Below are 17,893 nucleotides of genomic sequence, written 5' to 3' on the forward strand. Positions count from 1 at the left end.
GGACATGATTTCAATATGTTTGTTTTTCCTTAATTCTGACTCAGGAGGGTACTCAGATGAAAGGGTTTTGGAATTTGTTTTACAGGGCTTGCCTTCTCTAACAGTATATGGAAAATCTTCTACCCATTCTAGCGTAAAACTTTTAATTTCTTCTTTATATTGTATTTCTTCTAGTGGATAAAGTCAAGCTTTTGCAGACAGGGTGAAGTGCAGAGTGGTGAGATGCCTCTGTCATTGGCTGTACAAATTTATCACGCCATGTCCTTTTTGAGCACTCTACAGACAAGCACTGCTAAACAATGCCTGGCTTGAGAAGGGCAAATCAAGTGTCTTATGTGTTGCCTGACAAGCATTTTTATTTCTTTTTATTTGAGCACAGGATGCATAACACATGTTTATGCGGGTAGATGGTGCTGGGAGCCTATCCAGAGAGCACAACCCAGGCCAGTACCATGACTTCCAAAGCAGGGCTGAGGCCAGATCCCAAAGGCCTGGTGGTAGGCCATGCTTCCGATTAGTCTAATCAATCCCCCCCCCCATTCTATCAGACTGACTTGGAAGAAGTTCTGCCCAGCTGTTACTCCTTGGAAAATGCCATGAGCAGCCACACCTGGCTGACACAGCACATTTGACTCAGAACAGAATCCGCATCCTGGGAGCTTTCTGACTTAGAGTAAAGGTAATTCAGGACACAAAAGAAGGGTTTCCAACTTTAGCTGCCCTCAGCAACTCCAAAACCACACTTAACCAAGGATTCCATGCTAAGGAAGCAACTGACCTCCAGAGTTTGCCACGACTGCTTTGTTGCAGGCTTGGTCAGGTGCAAAATAACAGTAGCACCCATGTAGGACAGGGCAGGAGCAATCAAGGGCCAACAAACCACAAAAGAAACTCCCTTGATGGGCTCACCCCACAAAGATCCTATATCACCCCCTGCTACCTGGGTAAAGAGGCACTTTTTCAAGTAGTGTTCCTCTTATATTTAGCACGGAGAGAGTAACTGTCCCTCCTCACCCCAATACAGTGCCTTTTCTCATCTGTTCGCTGAAGTATTTTTGCACCTATTTAGATTGTGAGCTCTGTTAGAACAGGGAGCCGTCTAATTATTTGACTTTGCCCTCAAAATTTATCTCTGCAGTTGGCAGGTGTGCAGTGATCTAGCACAGTGACCAAATGCAAAGGCAGGCGAGCACACAGCTGCACTATTAATAATAGCCATGCCAAGTGTGGGATTTTGGCTAGTGCCGTTTATCAGGAAAGATAGAAAAAAAAACCAGCACCTCCTGAAATGTCCTGTTTTACACAGTGCTGAAAGGTACCAGAGTCCTGCGCACACGCCCCAAGCAGGTCTTAGGTCATCATACTAACCAGGCTGCAGAAGAAAGGACCAGGTTGGCCAAGCACTTGTCAGTGAAGCTGATTCCAGGCACAACAGTCTGCAGTGGCCATCAGTTCCATTTTGCTGGCACATAAACACAGTGGGTGCTGCCATCTATTGCCTGTTTCCCGAATGTTCTCCTCTCCTGGCTTGCTTCCTACTAATGATAAGAAAAAGAAAACACTGTGAAAGTTGATTTGCGATGGAATGTTTCATGCTCCAAGAAATCTGTTCCGTCATCAAAAAATGTCTAACGAGATTCCTACGCTCTTCTTGAATTTGCAAACAGGAAAATGTAATGCAGACCCACCAAAATTTCACAGATGAGAGCAAGGACATTTGTGCATTTGCAACGCTGTGGATGCTCACAGATGTATGCGAAAATTGGGATTTGCTTTATTTTCTCTAGTATCTGGAGCCCCCCCCCCCATGGAAATGAGTTTGAAAAACGTACTAGCCTACAAATCAAATGCTGAGGCAGCATCTGTCTTGCCCCTTCTCTGCGCTTCAAGCAAGCTGTCCACCTTTCTATTGTTAGAGCAGCACATGATGCAATTAAATTTACATTCAACCCCATGCGGAATCAGTTTCTCAAAGTTTGAAGATTTCCTTTGGGGCATAGTGAGAAGAAGTTTAGTGACATCACTGGTTCCCAGCCAATTGGTGGTGTGAATAGCCAGCTTCTGCTATGAAAACACAGAACCAGTTTCTCCTAAGATTAATTTGGGAAAGAAGGCTTAATACTGAAATGATGTACTTCTGCATCATTATTTTGACAGCAAGGATTGCATCTAAACCCACACCCCCTTCAATCACATTACAATGCTCTTCTCAACTCACTGTATGTTGTATTAATTCACACTAGCCTGTCCTGCAGAGGCTTCTAAAGCTTCTGTTAGTAAGCAGGTCCTAAGAGGATTATTTTTCTTTTTTTTTTATTTTTAAAAACAGTTAATAAAGTACTTAATTCCACTATAGGCCTGATTGTAAAACAGCTGGAGTGCAAATGCATTCAGTAATATTTATTGGGTGGGTGGGTCGCACAGCAGAGACAACTTCTGCCCTGGGCAATGCATTGTATGTGCACCAAAGTCAAAATGCATCCAGCCCCTTCTCAGACATTTAGCTTCAAGAAACCAGAAAGAAAGATGACACCTGGAGGACACAACTTGTGTATGTGGGCGGGGGGTGTGGGAAACATTCAAAAAGGCATCTCCTCAAAGGCAAAATAGCAACACTGCTGTATCAAGGACAGGTGATGGAAAGCCAAAATTCTCCCTATTCAGTGAGGGGCCATAATTCGGTAGTAGACCACCTGCTCTATACACCAAAATTCCCAGGTTCAATCTCTGGCAGCATCTCTGGGCAGGGCTGGGAAAGACTCCTGCAAAGCTGTTGCATAGCAGTACAGATAATACTAGGCTAGATGGATCAGTGGTCAGACTCTGTTTCTTTTAAAATAATTCATTGTCTAGGGTAGTAAACTGTGGGGCTTGACTCAATTTCTGGTGGGTCAGAAAATGCCACCCAGAACCACCAACACTTCCTACTGCTGAGCTTCTGCCTTTTTGGGGGGGGGGGGTCAAAAAGCCACCTCCAGAGTGCGTTCTTGCTGACGAGCATGAGAACAGAATGCGACTTGGCCCGGAGCAGACTGTCTTCAGCCCGCCTGGGGCCAAGTCTCATTGCGTTCTCTCTGATGAAAACATGCTTGCCAATGATCCAGAAGCTTCTGACTTGAAAAATGGGGAAGCTCAGCAACCCAGAAGTGTTGGTGGTGGTGTGATGACCACCAGGTTGCTGAGCTCCATGCTAAAGGTGGCTCATGGGGCAGAAAAGTTTGAGAACCACTGATCTAGGGTGTATAAAGCTGAAAATACTTTGTATGGTGTACATTGTTTGGCATTAGAATACCAAAACAAAAAAATGCAGTAATTTTAATTGTGTTTGACAAATTAGAGAAAATACACTGAATGTCCCATTGGGAAAGTGCATCCAAAATTTGCAGAGTCTGCCTGTCTCACATATCTTTTAATTTGGTGGCTGCTAATTAGTCTTGGGTTATTTGCTGCCTAGATCAGTCTACCTTGAAACGTTACCCTTGGCCAACTCCAAGGAATTCACAATCGGACTCTTAAATAATACGTTATATCTGCATTTTTTAATGTTAGTTTTTCTCTCTCTCTGTTTTCAAGGTCCAAGGGTTCCAATGGTAACTGTTCACAGTACATCCGATGAACAAAGTAAGTATGGTCTCAAGATTTTACTAGTGGAGCAGGAGGTTTGAGAAAGATGATTAGTCAAGATATTCAAGTTAAATACCACAGGAAAAAACAAGGATACTCAAGAACAGACAATGAAATGCCATGAAACTGGTACTTGGAAGATTAAAACCAAGCTACCTCAAACACTGGCCTACATCTAATGGCAAGACAGGATAGACTGATAGACAGGACATGAAAATGCTTTGTAGATTATGGTTCACATTAGGTCTGTGTTTAAAAAGCCTAAAAGGCCTGGACAACGCAGAAATTAAAAGCCACAGAATGTAGCAGTGGATCTTCACTCTGTTACCCTGCACATGCCTGATCTCGTCTGATCTTGGAAGCTAAGCAGGGTCAGGCCTGGTTAGTACTTGGGTGGGAGACCGCCGGGGAATACCGGGTGCAGTAGGCTTATACAATAGTCTTTTGAGACTAAAGGTTGCCAACCATCTTCACTCCTGCCTTTTCAAAACACAACAGTTACATGAGTCATGGCTACTGAACTGTATAGGACTTCCTTCCAAAAAAAAAAAAAAAAACCTCACGGGGTGGGCTGCAGACACCCTGGAGGTTGCTGCACACACTTATTTTTGAACATAACATAAGAAGAGCCCCACTGGATCAGGCCAAAGGCCCATCTAGTCCAGCTTCCTGTATCATCCTGTATTTTCCTATATTTATCCTGTATCTTCTTGTATATTCCTGTATCTTGGTTGTTTTTTTTTCTGTTATTATTCTAGCAGTTTTGCCCCGCAGCAAACAAACACACCATACTTTATAAACTTTTTTTCAATTTGCTGAGTTGGAAGGCATCTGAAAAAAAAAAATTATGAGCCTTATCTAGAGACTCCATGGATTTCAGCCAACAGCTACTGCAGCTTCTGTTCCTTTACCCACTTCTGTATTGACTCCTTGGCTTCTTTGCTGATTTGATGTACCTATGTACCTGTCATGCACCTGCCCTTTCACTAATGTTCAGAGAACATTGAAAACATTGGACAATGAACATTGAAAATGTTCAATAACATTGAAAACAATGTTATTTATTTTACACTTAAGAAAGCCCATTGTGTTCTGTAAGGCTTAGACTGTAATCCTATCTTACTCAACAGAAACCAGCAACTCTACTTATAGTATAAGCCTATTCATGGCTACTCAAAAGTAAGCCCCATTGAGATCAGTAGTACTTCCAGGTAAAAATGTATAGCTTTAAGAGTACTGGTGCAAGACTAGATTTAAGATTAGCTGTTCCTCCGCCTGCTCCGGGTGTCGCAAATGTGTCATAAAGCACATTTGCGGCTACTTGTGAGCCAGCAGTGCTGGCCTAATGGCCTGTGCTGGCATGCTGGCACAGTGCCCTGAAGCAGCACTGGACAGCGCAGCTAGGGTTGCGCTGGATGGTGTGGAGGCTGAAAGAGGGTGGCTAGAGGACCACCTCCACCACCAGCTGGACTCCACCACTAGTCTAGCTAGTGGTGGAGCTGGAAGGGGGAATTTGGGGCAGAGGGAAGGTGGGACAGGGGTGGTTAGGGCCCAGGAGGTGCGGGAATTGGCAGAGCGCAGAGAATATTTCCCATGTTATTAATAATAATAATTCTAAGTACAAACTTTTTTTTTTAATCTATCCCATCTTTTCCTTGCTGAAGCAAATGCCCAAGCAACTTACCATATTTTCATTAAAAAAAATATACAACTAAACAACGGGCAACCTGTGCTGCCCAGAGTGCGGGGCTACCGTGGCACCAAAAATGGCTGCCATTGCATCTTGAATGCTAACCAGGCAGCGCTGGAGGCACCTCAGGAGAAGGGGACTTCTGCCTCCTTCCCCAAGCCTTGGGTTACCATAGAATCAAGAGCCTCCATGTCGGGCTGCGGACCCGACATGGAGACTCAGGATCTGGTGTAGCAAAACTCCACGGGTCCTTCCTCCCTCCTGCCCCGCTCCCTCTGGCATGCTTCCTCCCCACCCACGCCCTCCCCTGCCTCACCTGGCCCTGGAACACCTCCTCCCCATCCCCCCATGCCCCCACCTACCTCTCGGGAACACTGGTGATCCCTCGGCGCTGAGCTAGTACCGGCACTGCGCCAGCACTAGGGCCTCGCAAACGTGCTTTGTGGCACTGTTTAGGATTGGGCCCTAAAAGAATTAAAACACACAATCTATAAATAGTATCAGCATCAGCAAATTCAGTTTAACAAATAATATAACCGAGAGTAAAACAAAAGAATAGCGTCTGTGGAAAAGCAGAAGGGAAGCAATTATTACACAGTGTAAAGGTACATGAGGACCAACCCTAATAAATCATAAAGTAAAAGCCGGACAGAATAAAAATGTGTTGAGACCTATGCTAGTGTTGTAGGAGCTGCTAAATACTCCAGCACAATATTAGAACAAATGCATTTAGGTCTGGTCAGGGGCAGGACAGGTGAGGCGGGAAAGGGCAAGCGGGAAGCCACGGCTGAGAAAATGCATACATACATATACACACACACACACACACACACACACACACACACACACACACACACACACACACACACACATATGGAACCTGTAAATTGATAGAGGAAAGTTAAAAGCTTTGCAGAATTGACTCGCTTTGCGTTTCATTATCTGGTGTCTGGGTTTCACGTTCATTTATGCAGGGCTCTCTTGCTGGACTGGATAAAGGCAACCATTGTGAGGGTCTCTTGTTAGCAAAGTTCTATTTATTTCATAATATGGGGCCACATTAAGGGAGTATGCTGCAGTAATCAGATAACTGTAAATCCCACCAAATATTATGGTGTGCTTACATTTAATTAAGAACTGGCTATTTGTACTGTGCAGACAAGAACTCCCAGCGGTCCTACAGCAGGGGGAAAAGTGGAAAATTCTCTCCGAGATATGTCACTCTCCTCTTGTTTCTCCCACTCAGCTCCTGCCTTTCTTTGGATGCAATTATATGAGCAAATAGAACAGCTTCTCTACAGTCCCTGCGTGGCCAGCCTCTTTCTGCTGATAAAGCTAATTGTGTGAGCCGTAATTAAATGAGGATCCTAACATTTAACCAAACTTAATAGTCAGTTGCTTTAGAGCTTTTGCAGGGGCTATGATTTCAATAAAGATGAGATGTGGCTTTTCAGGAACAAGTTTGTATACTCACTGAACCATTAAACCCACCTGCTGAAATGTCTATGGGAAAAAAATCTCATTAATTGGAATTGACAGGGCTTTGTGATGGGGCCTTTCCTTTTTAATTCACTGGAGGCAAACATGTGAGACCCAACCAGGACAATGAGAGTTGCAAAAAGTATGGACTTGGGCAGAAGGGAAGTTCTGAGTGTTAGCTAGTCATAGAAATAGACAAGGACAAAATATTTGGCATAGGTGAAAATGCCCAGCCTATTAAGTCTGTGGCTTGCACATCAGTTATGCAATCTTGCTGCATCAACACTTAGCACATGACTGCAATTGTAAAGGGCTGCCAGCCAAGGAGAGGGAGCATCTTGAATGCAGAAAGAGCACAATCCTATGCTTGTCTACTCAGAAGTAAGTCCCATGGTCTTCAGTGGAGCTTACTCAGGAAAGTGTGCTTAGGATTGCAGCCTTAGGAATTTTAGAAAGGGAGGGAGGTAGAAACTCCTTCCTCACCAAACAGCTGGCTGGTATGATAGAAGAAATTCTGAAAGATCATCTGTGAACATGCACAGCTAGATGGGGGCTCAAGAATGCATATCAATAAGAAATTGACCTTTTAAGGATGTCCTCTGGCAACTGCACACCTATTATTGTAGCTTTTTCATATCATGGTATTCCATCATTTGCAGCACAAATGCATATTGCTCAGAATCAAGCCCCACTGAATTCATTGAGAGCTACTCCCAGGTAGATGCGTATAGGATTGCAGCCTTAATTCCTCTTTGTTCACTTGTCTGAATTGCTTTGGTGGTTTCCTGTTATGCACAGTACAAAATGTCATTGCTATCAGTACATATATGATTAATTGATTCTGTGCCTGCCAGACTGGATTTTTTTTTTCTTTTGTCCTTCTTCTTCCAGAACTCTTTGATCTAGAGTTAAATGAAAAAGTACAGAAGACAGTCACTGAAAGACAAATGCCCAAAGTGGAATACAAAGAAATCAAGATTCATGATTATAGTAAGTTATATTTGATTGATTTGTATTTATATTCGATCTCTTAAATTTATCAAGTATCAGTGGATCAGCTTATCACGTAAATAAACAGTGTAAATCATGTAAATAAACATGTGTGCGTGTAAGTTCCTTGATGGGTGTATTGAATATACTGTGGCCCAAGAAAATGCAAGAGGCCCTTGTGTGTTCAGAGATGCTGAATCTCAGGCATCTTTACATTACATTATTGGCATCTTTACATTACAAGCCTGTAACTCAGTGCTTCCCAAATTGTGCACCACTGTAAATTCACAGGGGTGTGTGGGATGTTCCCAGGGACCTTCCTGGGACTCCTGGGTGCCGCCATCTTGAATCATGCAAGATCTTGAGCCCCAGAGAACCAGGAGGAAGAGGTTGTCATAAAAGAAGGGTACCCTGTCCATGGTGAGTTTGGGAACCACTGCTGTAACTTATTAATCATTGCTTCTTTTGGTTTATTTAAAGTGCTCTGGAATAGCAAGAAGATAAGTACCTTGAAGTGATGTTTGCAAGCGCTAAGAAAGCATTTTTCACTATCTGACTATGTCATATTTTCAGTCCTCATTGATTATATTCAAAAATCTCTCCAGTAGGTAAATCATTTAGGCATATCGTATATACCCTTCTATGTTCCAGAATCAAAGCGAGAATGATAAACCTATTTTTCCAAATTTCTAGTTTTTCCACATTTATCCAGAATGTGGCAACTAAATTTCATATTTCGTTTGCCTGTGATTCTATTTGCGTAACGTGTATGAAAACATCCTAACCATTTTAGGATCGTGCAGTGCAAGCTACAGAACATATTCTCTACTCACATATATTTGGAGTTTGGTATGGATAACAGCCCTTGCCCAGTGCTGGTGAATTTACGTTCTGCTGATTTCACCAGCAGATACCTGCTAATTGACAGCCATATATATGTGCCAACAGCCATTGCATGGCTGCTTCCATGTGACCGTGCTATGTTTCTAAGACTGTCCTTAAATGCTTAATTGTATCTATGGCCACACATCCCTTGTTTTACATATATTTAAAGCCAAGCGGTTTCCATGTTGACTGTCCTGGGGCTAATGAGACAAACAGCCATCCATTAGCTGGTCTGATGGAATAATTAATTAGGTAAGAATGTCAGAAAAAAAGAGTGCACAGCAAACCGCATAAACCTATTGGCTAATCTGGCTATTATCTGCACTGGAAATGCTGCTAATACCAGATTTCATGGCCGGGCCTTTGGTAACCAGCACTGCAGCCAACGTTTTAAAAACAAATGAAAGCAGGTGGAGTGACGAAGCTTTTATGGATGCGCCAATATGCATCCAAGAACAGAAATGAAGCCAGTTAAACGGCCTGCAAGGGCATGTTTTATCTGCCAGAGAAAATGTGTGCCGTTCTCACAAATGCTCTTAATCTAATTCATCTAATTAAGTCTTTTCTGCTTTATTTTATTCTGCCAAAGCAAATGAGGTTGCATTCAAACCCCTGGAGTTTGAAATGAACAGGAAGAAAAAATCTTTTGTCTGAAAACCCCTAAAGCAAAAAAAGGAAATCTACCCTTATTTTGCTCACCATGGGGTATTTTCATATCCCGTTGCTTCTCTCGTTCTCTCTCTCTTTTCCCTGATGCCTCCCAAAATATTGGTCTTTGGTGCTGTCACTTATTCACCTGCCCGAAGGGGGAAATAATGAAGATCATTGGCCACTAATTGCATGCTTGGTGCAAACATCTCATCACACCCTGGCTGTAGGTTGCTGGTCTGCTTCAGTGTTACAGGTTTTCTTGTTGAAAGCATTTGTTTTTTTAAAGCGAGTGTGTTATTTGCCCAGGCTATTTTATCAAGCATCATTTTACTCCCACTGAGAAGTGCCCAGGTGGTGTGGGGTGCTGTGAGTGTATGCATGCACTCGTGTTATTAAAAACATTCAGTATAGTGCCAACCTTCCTATACTTAAGTGTATTTTTCCTCTTTTCTTGCTTCTGTTGTCTTTATCTAGAATTGCCAATGCAAATTTTAAAGCCAGCAGTTTTCACCGACAACATGCACTATCCGTTACTTCTGGTTGTGTGAGTAACATTATCATTTTTCTAGGTTTTTCCAAACACCTGACCAGGTTGCACTTTGCTAACTGTTAAAATAAGAGTCTTAAAATGCCACGACAAAGTGAGTGGAACGTAGCAGGTGAGAGTGGAATCGTAATGAAATCTCTTGGGTCAGGGCAGAACCTGGAGTTTTGGGCAGCGCAAACCTAACACTGGCCCGAGCTGGCACAAGACCCTTGTGCTGCCTCTCGAGCGTCACGAACATAAAACATGCTTGCGACAACTCAGAACAAGCTCGGCCAGCACATGGACATGCGCTGGCTTAGCAGAGCCACACCTGCTCCTCTGGGGCAGGGTGATTTTGTGCTGGCAAACGTTGGGAGAGGACAGTGGGAGGGAGGAGCAAAGGTTTTAGGGCAGGATAGATCAGGCCTGGGAAGCGGATTGGGCCCAGGAGGGGGTGGGACCAGCTACAGTGGCTCAGGCTGGATCCTAACCCCAGGCTCAAGCAGTGTTACACAGTCCATTCAGATTCGGACCTGTGAAATCGCAGGCGCAGATCCAAGTAGCCCCATAGGGCTGCCTGAGGCGTTTCTCGGGGTAAGGGGAATAAAATCCCCTTATTCTGAGTTATGCCACAGTCTGCACCAAATCTGCATTGGATACAGGGCAGGCAAGTCGGTCTGCCTGTTTCAGGGCAAGTTAGGATTGTACCCTTAGCTTTTCAGACTATAAGCTCTCCCCTCAACTCCCCCCACATACAGTTTAGCTCCCTTCCTGAAGATGTCCAAGTTGCTGGCCTCGTTAGACAGACACAATCTACTGGGAAGTTCTTCTGTGCAAGCCCCATTGTTCTTGCACAATTTCTGTTCATTTCAGTGGTGCATACGAACACATTCATTTTCTTACTACTGAGTCAGACCGTTGGTCTACCTCACTCCAGTATCTACACTGAACGGCAGCAGCTGCCCAGAGTTTCAGATGGGGGTCTTTTGCAATGCTATCTGAAAATGCTGCCAGGGACTTAACCAATTCTTCAAGCAAAGCAGATACTCTTGCACTGATCTGCAGCTCCTCTCCAGGCAATCCAGATCAGGATCTGTCCGTCTCCAACTTGGCCATCCTTAATGGCACCCCAGATTCATGGCTCGAGAGAACTGCTTCAACGTATATTAAAGGAGGGCCACTTCTGTTCCCCCTGTTTGGAACCTGAAAAATCTTTGCTAATTAAAAATGACAGCAATGACAGAGATGACGGCACTTGGCAAGGCAACTAAAGCTACTGAGAACTGCCCCAGCCAATCTCCCTTTCTCCTTCCTGGCATGTGACCTTGAGTCTTTGTGGAGCTGGCAGAATTAACAATAAATGAAGAGACAAACAGCAATGGTTCTTTGCAAGCCCAAGATGAATGACATTGCTTGCATGTCCCAAAATGTCACCCTAAAGCGTGCTTGAAGGGAGAAGGAAAACTCTGCCACAATTATCTCTGAGGAAATGTGCTTCGTTATGCAAGTGCTTGAGGAAGATTGGTACTCATCAAGCTAACAACACTTGATTAGACTGCCTCCATGAGGGTGCACTGCTGAGCTGTGCCTGGAATAAATGCAAATCAGCAAAGTCACATGTGCAGGGAATTGAGAGGGAAAAATGCAGAAGAAATGTACTCTTATCGTTGGGAGTTGAGAAGAAGAAGGAAAGCAGGGCCAGGAGGAGCAGCGCCTGCATCTTGAACGCCGGGCATTTTTATGTTTGCAAACTAATCCCTCAAACACACAGCCCACCGCCCTGTCCTGCAGAATTGCTGGGCTTCCAGGTGCTTTGGGCTGCCAGTTAACATAAGAACATAAGAACAGCCCCACTGGATCAGGCCATAGGCCCATCTAGTCCAGCTTCCTGTATCTCACAGCGGCCCACCAAATGCCCCAGGGAGCACACCTGATAACAAGAGACCTGCATCCTGGTGCCCTCCCTTGCATCTGACATAGCCCATTTCTAAAATCAGGAGGTTGCGCATACACATCATGGCTTGTAACCCATAATGGAGTTTTCCTCCAGAAACTTGTCCAATCCCCTTTTAAAGGCGTCCAGGCCAGATGCCGTCACCACATCCTGTGGCAAGGAGTTCCACAGACCAACCACACGCTGAGTGTAATTCGTACACTGATTCAAACATTGACGCCCTACAGATCTGGACCCAGGACATTCATTCACTGGTTTATTTTAAAATTGTGTATCCATTTTTCTCCTTAAAAAAGAATCCAAAGCAGGTAAACAAGAGCAACAAAAATTAAGCAAACCAGAACATGACACAAAGCAACAGAGCAGCAGCAAAACCTTCCCAGGAGCAGTGAACATGGAAATAAATCTGCCTCCTCCCTTAAACCAGATGATTTCAAAGATGTAATAATGGCACCAGGTGGGCTTCCATTGAAAGGACCCTATTCCTTATATCCTGTACACTGGGAAATGGGGAGGACAGAATAGGACTTTTTATCGGTGGCGTAGCTGGAGGGGGACAGAGCACCTAGTCTGGCAGGGAGCGGGCAAGCGGCCCCTCCCTTCGGAGCCATTCCCAGTGTGGGGAGCAAAATGGAGCCGCTTGCCCGCTCCCTGCCAGACTGGGTGCTCTGTCCCCCTCCAGCTACGCCACCGCTTCTGATGTTTATCAAAGTGTATGGAATACCTCCAAGTGCCTCCCAATGGTGTCAATAGGGGGATGTTGGGGGGGGGGGCGCAGACTATACCAGGTGACGCCATCGGGAGGTGCTTTACCACAGGTGTATCTGCACATCACTAGTCAGAAGTGGGATCTCAAGGGGGGGGGGAAGGCCCCACCAATTTTTTCCTGTGGAAAGTAGAGAGCTGGAACTTGCTCCCGAACTTTTTTCAGATTTTTAGCATAAGCTCATTTTATGCTCTGAGAGGGCAAAGATCACACCCCCACTGTAATTAAAAATTTTGGCATATGGTAAAGGACTAGATTTTGTAATCCACTTTGATTGAAACCCTTCAGGAACAGGTAACAGTAACCTATAATCAGCTGTAGAGCATACTGGTGCACAAACACATCTCATTGATGTGCAGGAGTAAAATTTGGCCATATTCACTCATATTTAACACTTTGCATAATTTTAATAATAATAATAATAATAATACAGGTATTTATATACCGCCTTTCTTGGACTTTATTCAATACTTTATTCAAGGCGGTTTACATAGGCAGGCTTATTTAAATCCCCGTAGGGATTTTTACAATTGAAAGAAGGCTCTATCTTTCAAGAGCCACAACAATTCAGATGTTTCGTTCTGATCTGGCCTCCATCCTGGCCTCCATCCTCCCACGCTCAAAGCAGATGGAAATAGCTCGGCTCAACTTGTCAGCTGCTTCAAGGTCGCACGCTGCTGGTGGCCTCGAACTGGCGACCTTGTGGATGTTATCTTCAGGCAAATGGAGGCTCTACCCTCTAGACCAGACCTCCTGCCCAGGAGGTGGATAATTTTATCCCCTTCCTTGGTTTCCAAGGGGCTCAGTCTACCTGGCTGGGGTACAGAGTGAGGCTCCCCACCCACCCACAGGCACAGCAGACGTACCCATAGCCAAGGTCTGTCTACCTCCCCACTATCAGCCACAACAGAGGTTCCAGAGCCCAAGCCTACCAGGCTCCCCAATTTGGAGCTCAGATCTGTTACCCTGGTAGAACTGGTCTCTTGTATGATCTGGTACAAGAGGAGGTTCATGGTGGTGACACAATAAGTTATCACACTGGGTGACACCAACCCCAGTGACACAATAAGTTATCACACTGGGTGACACCAACCCTATTGACACCACTGGTGCCTCCTGCCATATCATCTTCCCTGTGTTGTGTTTTCAGAGAGCCTGATGGAGTGCTGTTCTTGGTGCCTCCTCCACTTGAGGCTGGTTTTGTGTTCCCAGTGAACAGGGACTTCTCTGTTATGGCACAGTTCCCCTCCAATTCTCTCCTCCAGGATGCCAGCAGGCCAGCACCCTGGACATTTTCAGGAAGACAGTGACAACATTTCCTATTCCACCAGGTTTATGGGGTCCAGAGGTTTGCGGTTACTCCATGTGGGGAACACATTGAGTTGATTTAATGCTGCTGGTTTTCTGCTTATTTATATAGCGCCATCCATGTGCCTGGTGCTTTTTCAGAATGAAAAGACACATCCCTGCCCTGAGGAGCTTTCAATCAAGATATTAAGACAAAGGAGACAATGGGGGGGGGGAATGGAAGTAGGGGTAAATGGGGTAGTGTAAGCCAATATGTCAGTTATACAAACACAGCTTCATGCCAGTGGGAAAGAGGACTAAGGCAGCAGTGTCAAATATAAGGTCCGGGGGTCAGATGTGGCCCGCAGAAGTTTTATATCTGGCCCTCAGGCTATCAGCTGCTGAGCAATGCTAAGGAGTTACTGCTGAAAGGGCAGCCCACATGAAAATGGGGCTCTCCCATATCTTGAAATATGATAAAGTTTGGTGTATTTTCTCTTCTGTCCTTAATGAGTTCCTAAGTGAAAAGAGTGCTTATTTTTTGTTACCACCTCTTTAATGATTTCACTTCCTGCCTAATGACATCATTTCTGGCCCTCAGCAGGCATCATGAATGCTATTCGGCCCTCTGTATAAAATGAGTTTGACACCCCTGGACTAAGGCCTGGTGCCAGAGGCTTGGTGGGAAAAATAGCATTCTGTTTGTTTACATTATGTTGTGATGATAAAGATGTTTAATTGTTTTAATTGATGGTTATTACTGTGTTGTGTTTCAGTTTTGTTACCTCCCTTGGGGGCCCTTTTCAGTGTGAAAGATAAGATGGTAATGAAAAAATAAAGAAAATTATGTATGACATTCAGACTGACTTGCTGAAGTTCCCTTATCTTTCAAAATCTGAAATGGTTATGATCACCTCCCCGCTGTCTTATTCTGGCTTGAGGCTACAGTTGCTCTGAAGAAATTCAAATCTGACAGCTTGACTTGGCAGGAGCTGTGTAGAGATACATCACTCAATAGGGTTGTAAATAATGTTTGGCTATAGCTCTGAGAAAAAAGGCTCTGTCATAAGATAATCAGCCCTGAGAAGGAGTGGGTGGCTTCAGCCATTCAGTGACTAAGGCAGGAGGAAGCCTGTGTGAGGTCATGGCCTCCACTGCCATAGAAGACAGAAGGGCAGATTGGGTTCAAATTGGGCTGCAGCTTTCTTTAAACATATCATGATTTCTGCTACGTTAATACAGGTACTGCCTCGGTATTCACGAAGGGTCCATTCTTGGACTCTCCACAGATACCAAAAATCACGAATAATGAAATCCGTGGTTTTGGCACCTTTAAACCCTACAAAGCCGATTGGAGCTGTGCTCTGGTGGCCTCCAGAAAGAGAAGTTTTCTGAAGCTTGTAGAGCAGCTGTGCAGGCTGTGAGCTTCGGAACGACCCCACAAAAAAACCTATTTCTGGTTTCCCGCAGAGGAGTCTGTGGGATGATGTCCCCATTTCCTAGTGCAGTGGTCGCCAAACTCATGACTGCTGGTCCCCGTTTGGACCAGAGCTTACTGTTTCAACTCCACATGTATTCTCAGTAGAGCTGGGCACCAGGACACTCTGGGCAGTTGTGTCTGTTGCTGAGGGGAGGGCTTTCCCCAAACCCCAAATCTTGCCCCTGGGCCAGGGTTTGAAAAGCCCTATCCTAGTGAGAGGGCACTGGAAAGAGTAGAACCCCTCTCTCCTGCTCTTTGTGCCAAAACCCTCCTTCTAACTGGTCCTTAGTGGGGTGAGGAAGAGGAACATCAGATGCTGCTGCTCTTATAGTTGCAGGGGGTGATAAAAGGAAACTGACGATTGGTCAGCAAAGATCAGAAGTCCACAGTGAGAGTCTCTGGTATGCAACTGCCCACAAAAACCCTGGGAGTTGTGTTATACAGAGAGGCATTTGTGCCAGATGTGGGGAAGGGTAGATGCATTTTTCCACACCTGCAAGCTCCCACCTCCAGGTCACAAGAAATGCAAGCTGCAAGCCCACTCAGATTTCCTGTTGTTCTCATTTACTGAATATTCACATCCATTTTCTACTGCAGTGCACAATAATGAACTTCACTCGTTATGTTCCCATTTCAGCGATGGAACCCCTGGAACCCAGAGCGTAACAGAGAAGTTTCAGGTGAACTGGGAGAGCGTCATGGTCAGCTCCCACAATGCAATTGTGATGAAGTTTGATGGTCGTGGAAGTGGATTTCAAGGGACCAAGCTGTTACATGATGTGAAAAGGAAGCTGGGTGTCTTTGAAGAAAAGGACCAGATGGAAGCTGTTCGGTGAATGAATTGTATTTGCCATTGTATCCTTAAAATTATTTTTACCTACGATTCCTTATGTTACATTTCAATGAAGGCAGAGGAAGCACATTGAGATAACTAAGGATCTCAAGGTTGCAAGCATCACCTCTGACTTTTGTAACTGGTGCTTCCGTGCAGTACGGGAACTTGGCCAGTGCTCTTAAAACAGACGCTGATGTCTGTGAGCTTGCTATGTTTAAAAGCACACTCCTGCTTTAAGTGACTCAAGCTTTATATTTCTTTTCCAGTGTAATGCGAGAAAACACATTTATTGACAAGTCTCGAGTTGCTGTGTTTGGAAAGGTGAGCCTGCAGTTTCTGCCCTTCTGTTTAGCTTGCTGAAGAATTTAATCCACTTCTTGATTGACTAAGTCAGGCCTTCCTAAACTGGGGTATTGTGACACCCCAACCCTGTATCTCTTTAAGGGGCAGGGGAAGGAGGAAGGCAGCCATGCAATCCCCAAGAACATGCTGCTGGGGACGGGAGGAGTTTTTTTTTAACTTACCCTGGTCCTGGGAGGTCTGGGGGGAGGGTTGGGTGGGTCTGGGGAGTCCTCTGCAGTGTTTCTCATGCCTCCAAATGTTTAAAAATAGGAAGAAAATCAACGTTTCGGGTTTCATGACAAAACTGTATGCAACGGCCCATGGGTCTTCTCCACCATTTGCTTTAGCTCCTTTGTAAAGCAACTGCATGACGCCAAATTGGTGACTTCCAGATGTGGATTCTTGGGAGGATTTAGGTCACACAACAAGAAGCTGGAAGGTTGCTCTCCACATACAGGCTGGTGATAACTGTGCTGTGCTAGGAAGGAGAGGCCTTGGAGCAGGGGTGAGATTACACAGGGACAGGTGTGTGTGGGGGGTGTTGGAATTAGCTGGTCCAATGTATATGGGAACCAGTGGTTAAAGGGTAAGAAGATATATATATATATATATATATATATATATATATATATATATATATATATATATATATATATATGTGTGTGTGTGTGTGTGTGTGTGTGTGTGTGTGTGTGTGTATAGGGATCATTTCTCCAGCTTAGAGCAGCATTTCTCAATGTTTATCCCCCATTGTACTACTTTGCATGGTCCGTCTATGGTTAGTACCACCAGAAGTACCTGCCAATGATACCTTTGCCAGTTACTTCCAGATTGGGAGGCCAGATGGAATGTGACAAATGCTGGTGAGAGGCTCAGGGTAGATGGGAAGGCTTTTTTGAGTGTGCAAAAACCGCACACCGCAGCTCTGCCCAGCGGGCCTCCAACCGCTGCTTATCATGTTGCATTGCTGGTCTAACTGTCGGTTGGCTGGGGTCTGGGGGCCCCGCAAGCACCACCGGACACCACCTCTAGTACCACTGGTTGGGAAACATTGGCCGAGAGCAAAGGCAAAAACATTCCAGTTGGGAAACCAGCTAGAATGATTTTGCCACGGAGATGCAATTTGGCTGACTTCATACTCCGTGTAGTGGCTGCTCACAGACCTTGTGATCCTTTGTCTGTCCGTATCTAGGCAAGGAAGCAATTCAGCATCTGAAGAATAGAGAAGAGGTGTGAAGGCAGTGCCTACCAGTCCCATTCCCAAGACCTAGCAATGCTGCACATGGGCATCATTGCGGTGGCAGCTGTAAGAAGATGCAATTTGCAGCTGGGGCTACCCTGCATTCAGAAAAACAAAACATTGGTTCGGGGTTGAAGAACCCTG

At 44.9% G+C, this 17,893-nt stretch overlaps 1 protein-coding gene across 2 annotated transcripts in view; it reads left to right on the top strand.

Moving 5' to 3' along the window:
• The window catches only part of DPP6 (dipeptidyl peptidase like 6), a 383,341-nt gene that overhangs the window by 362,026 nt on the left and 3,422 nt on the right, over nucleotides 1-17,893 (top strand). For both annotated transcript variants that reach the window (XM_066627029.1, XM_066627027.1), the window contains 5 exons: nucleotides 3,574-3,621; nucleotides 7,685-7,783; nucleotides 9,794-9,863; nucleotides 15,970-16,164; nucleotides 16,434-16,488. In XM_066627029.1, coding sequence (XP_066483126.1) covers nucleotides 3,574-3,621; nucleotides 7,685-7,783; nucleotides 9,794-9,863; nucleotides 15,970-16,164; nucleotides 16,434-16,488 — 467 coding nt within the window. The remainder of the gene's footprint in view (nucleotides 1-3,573; nucleotides 3,622-7,684; nucleotides 7,784-9,793; nucleotides 9,864-15,969; nucleotides 16,165-16,433; nucleotides 16,489-17,893) is intronic.

This window comes from Tiliqua scincoides, chromosome 5, assembly GCF_035046505.1.
Source record: "Tiliqua scincoides isolate rTilSci1 chromosome 5, rTilSci1.hap2, whole genome shotgun sequence".
NCBI classification, from domain to species: Eukaryota; Metazoa; Chordata; class Lepidosauria; order Squamata; family Scincidae; genus Tiliqua; species Tiliqua scincoides.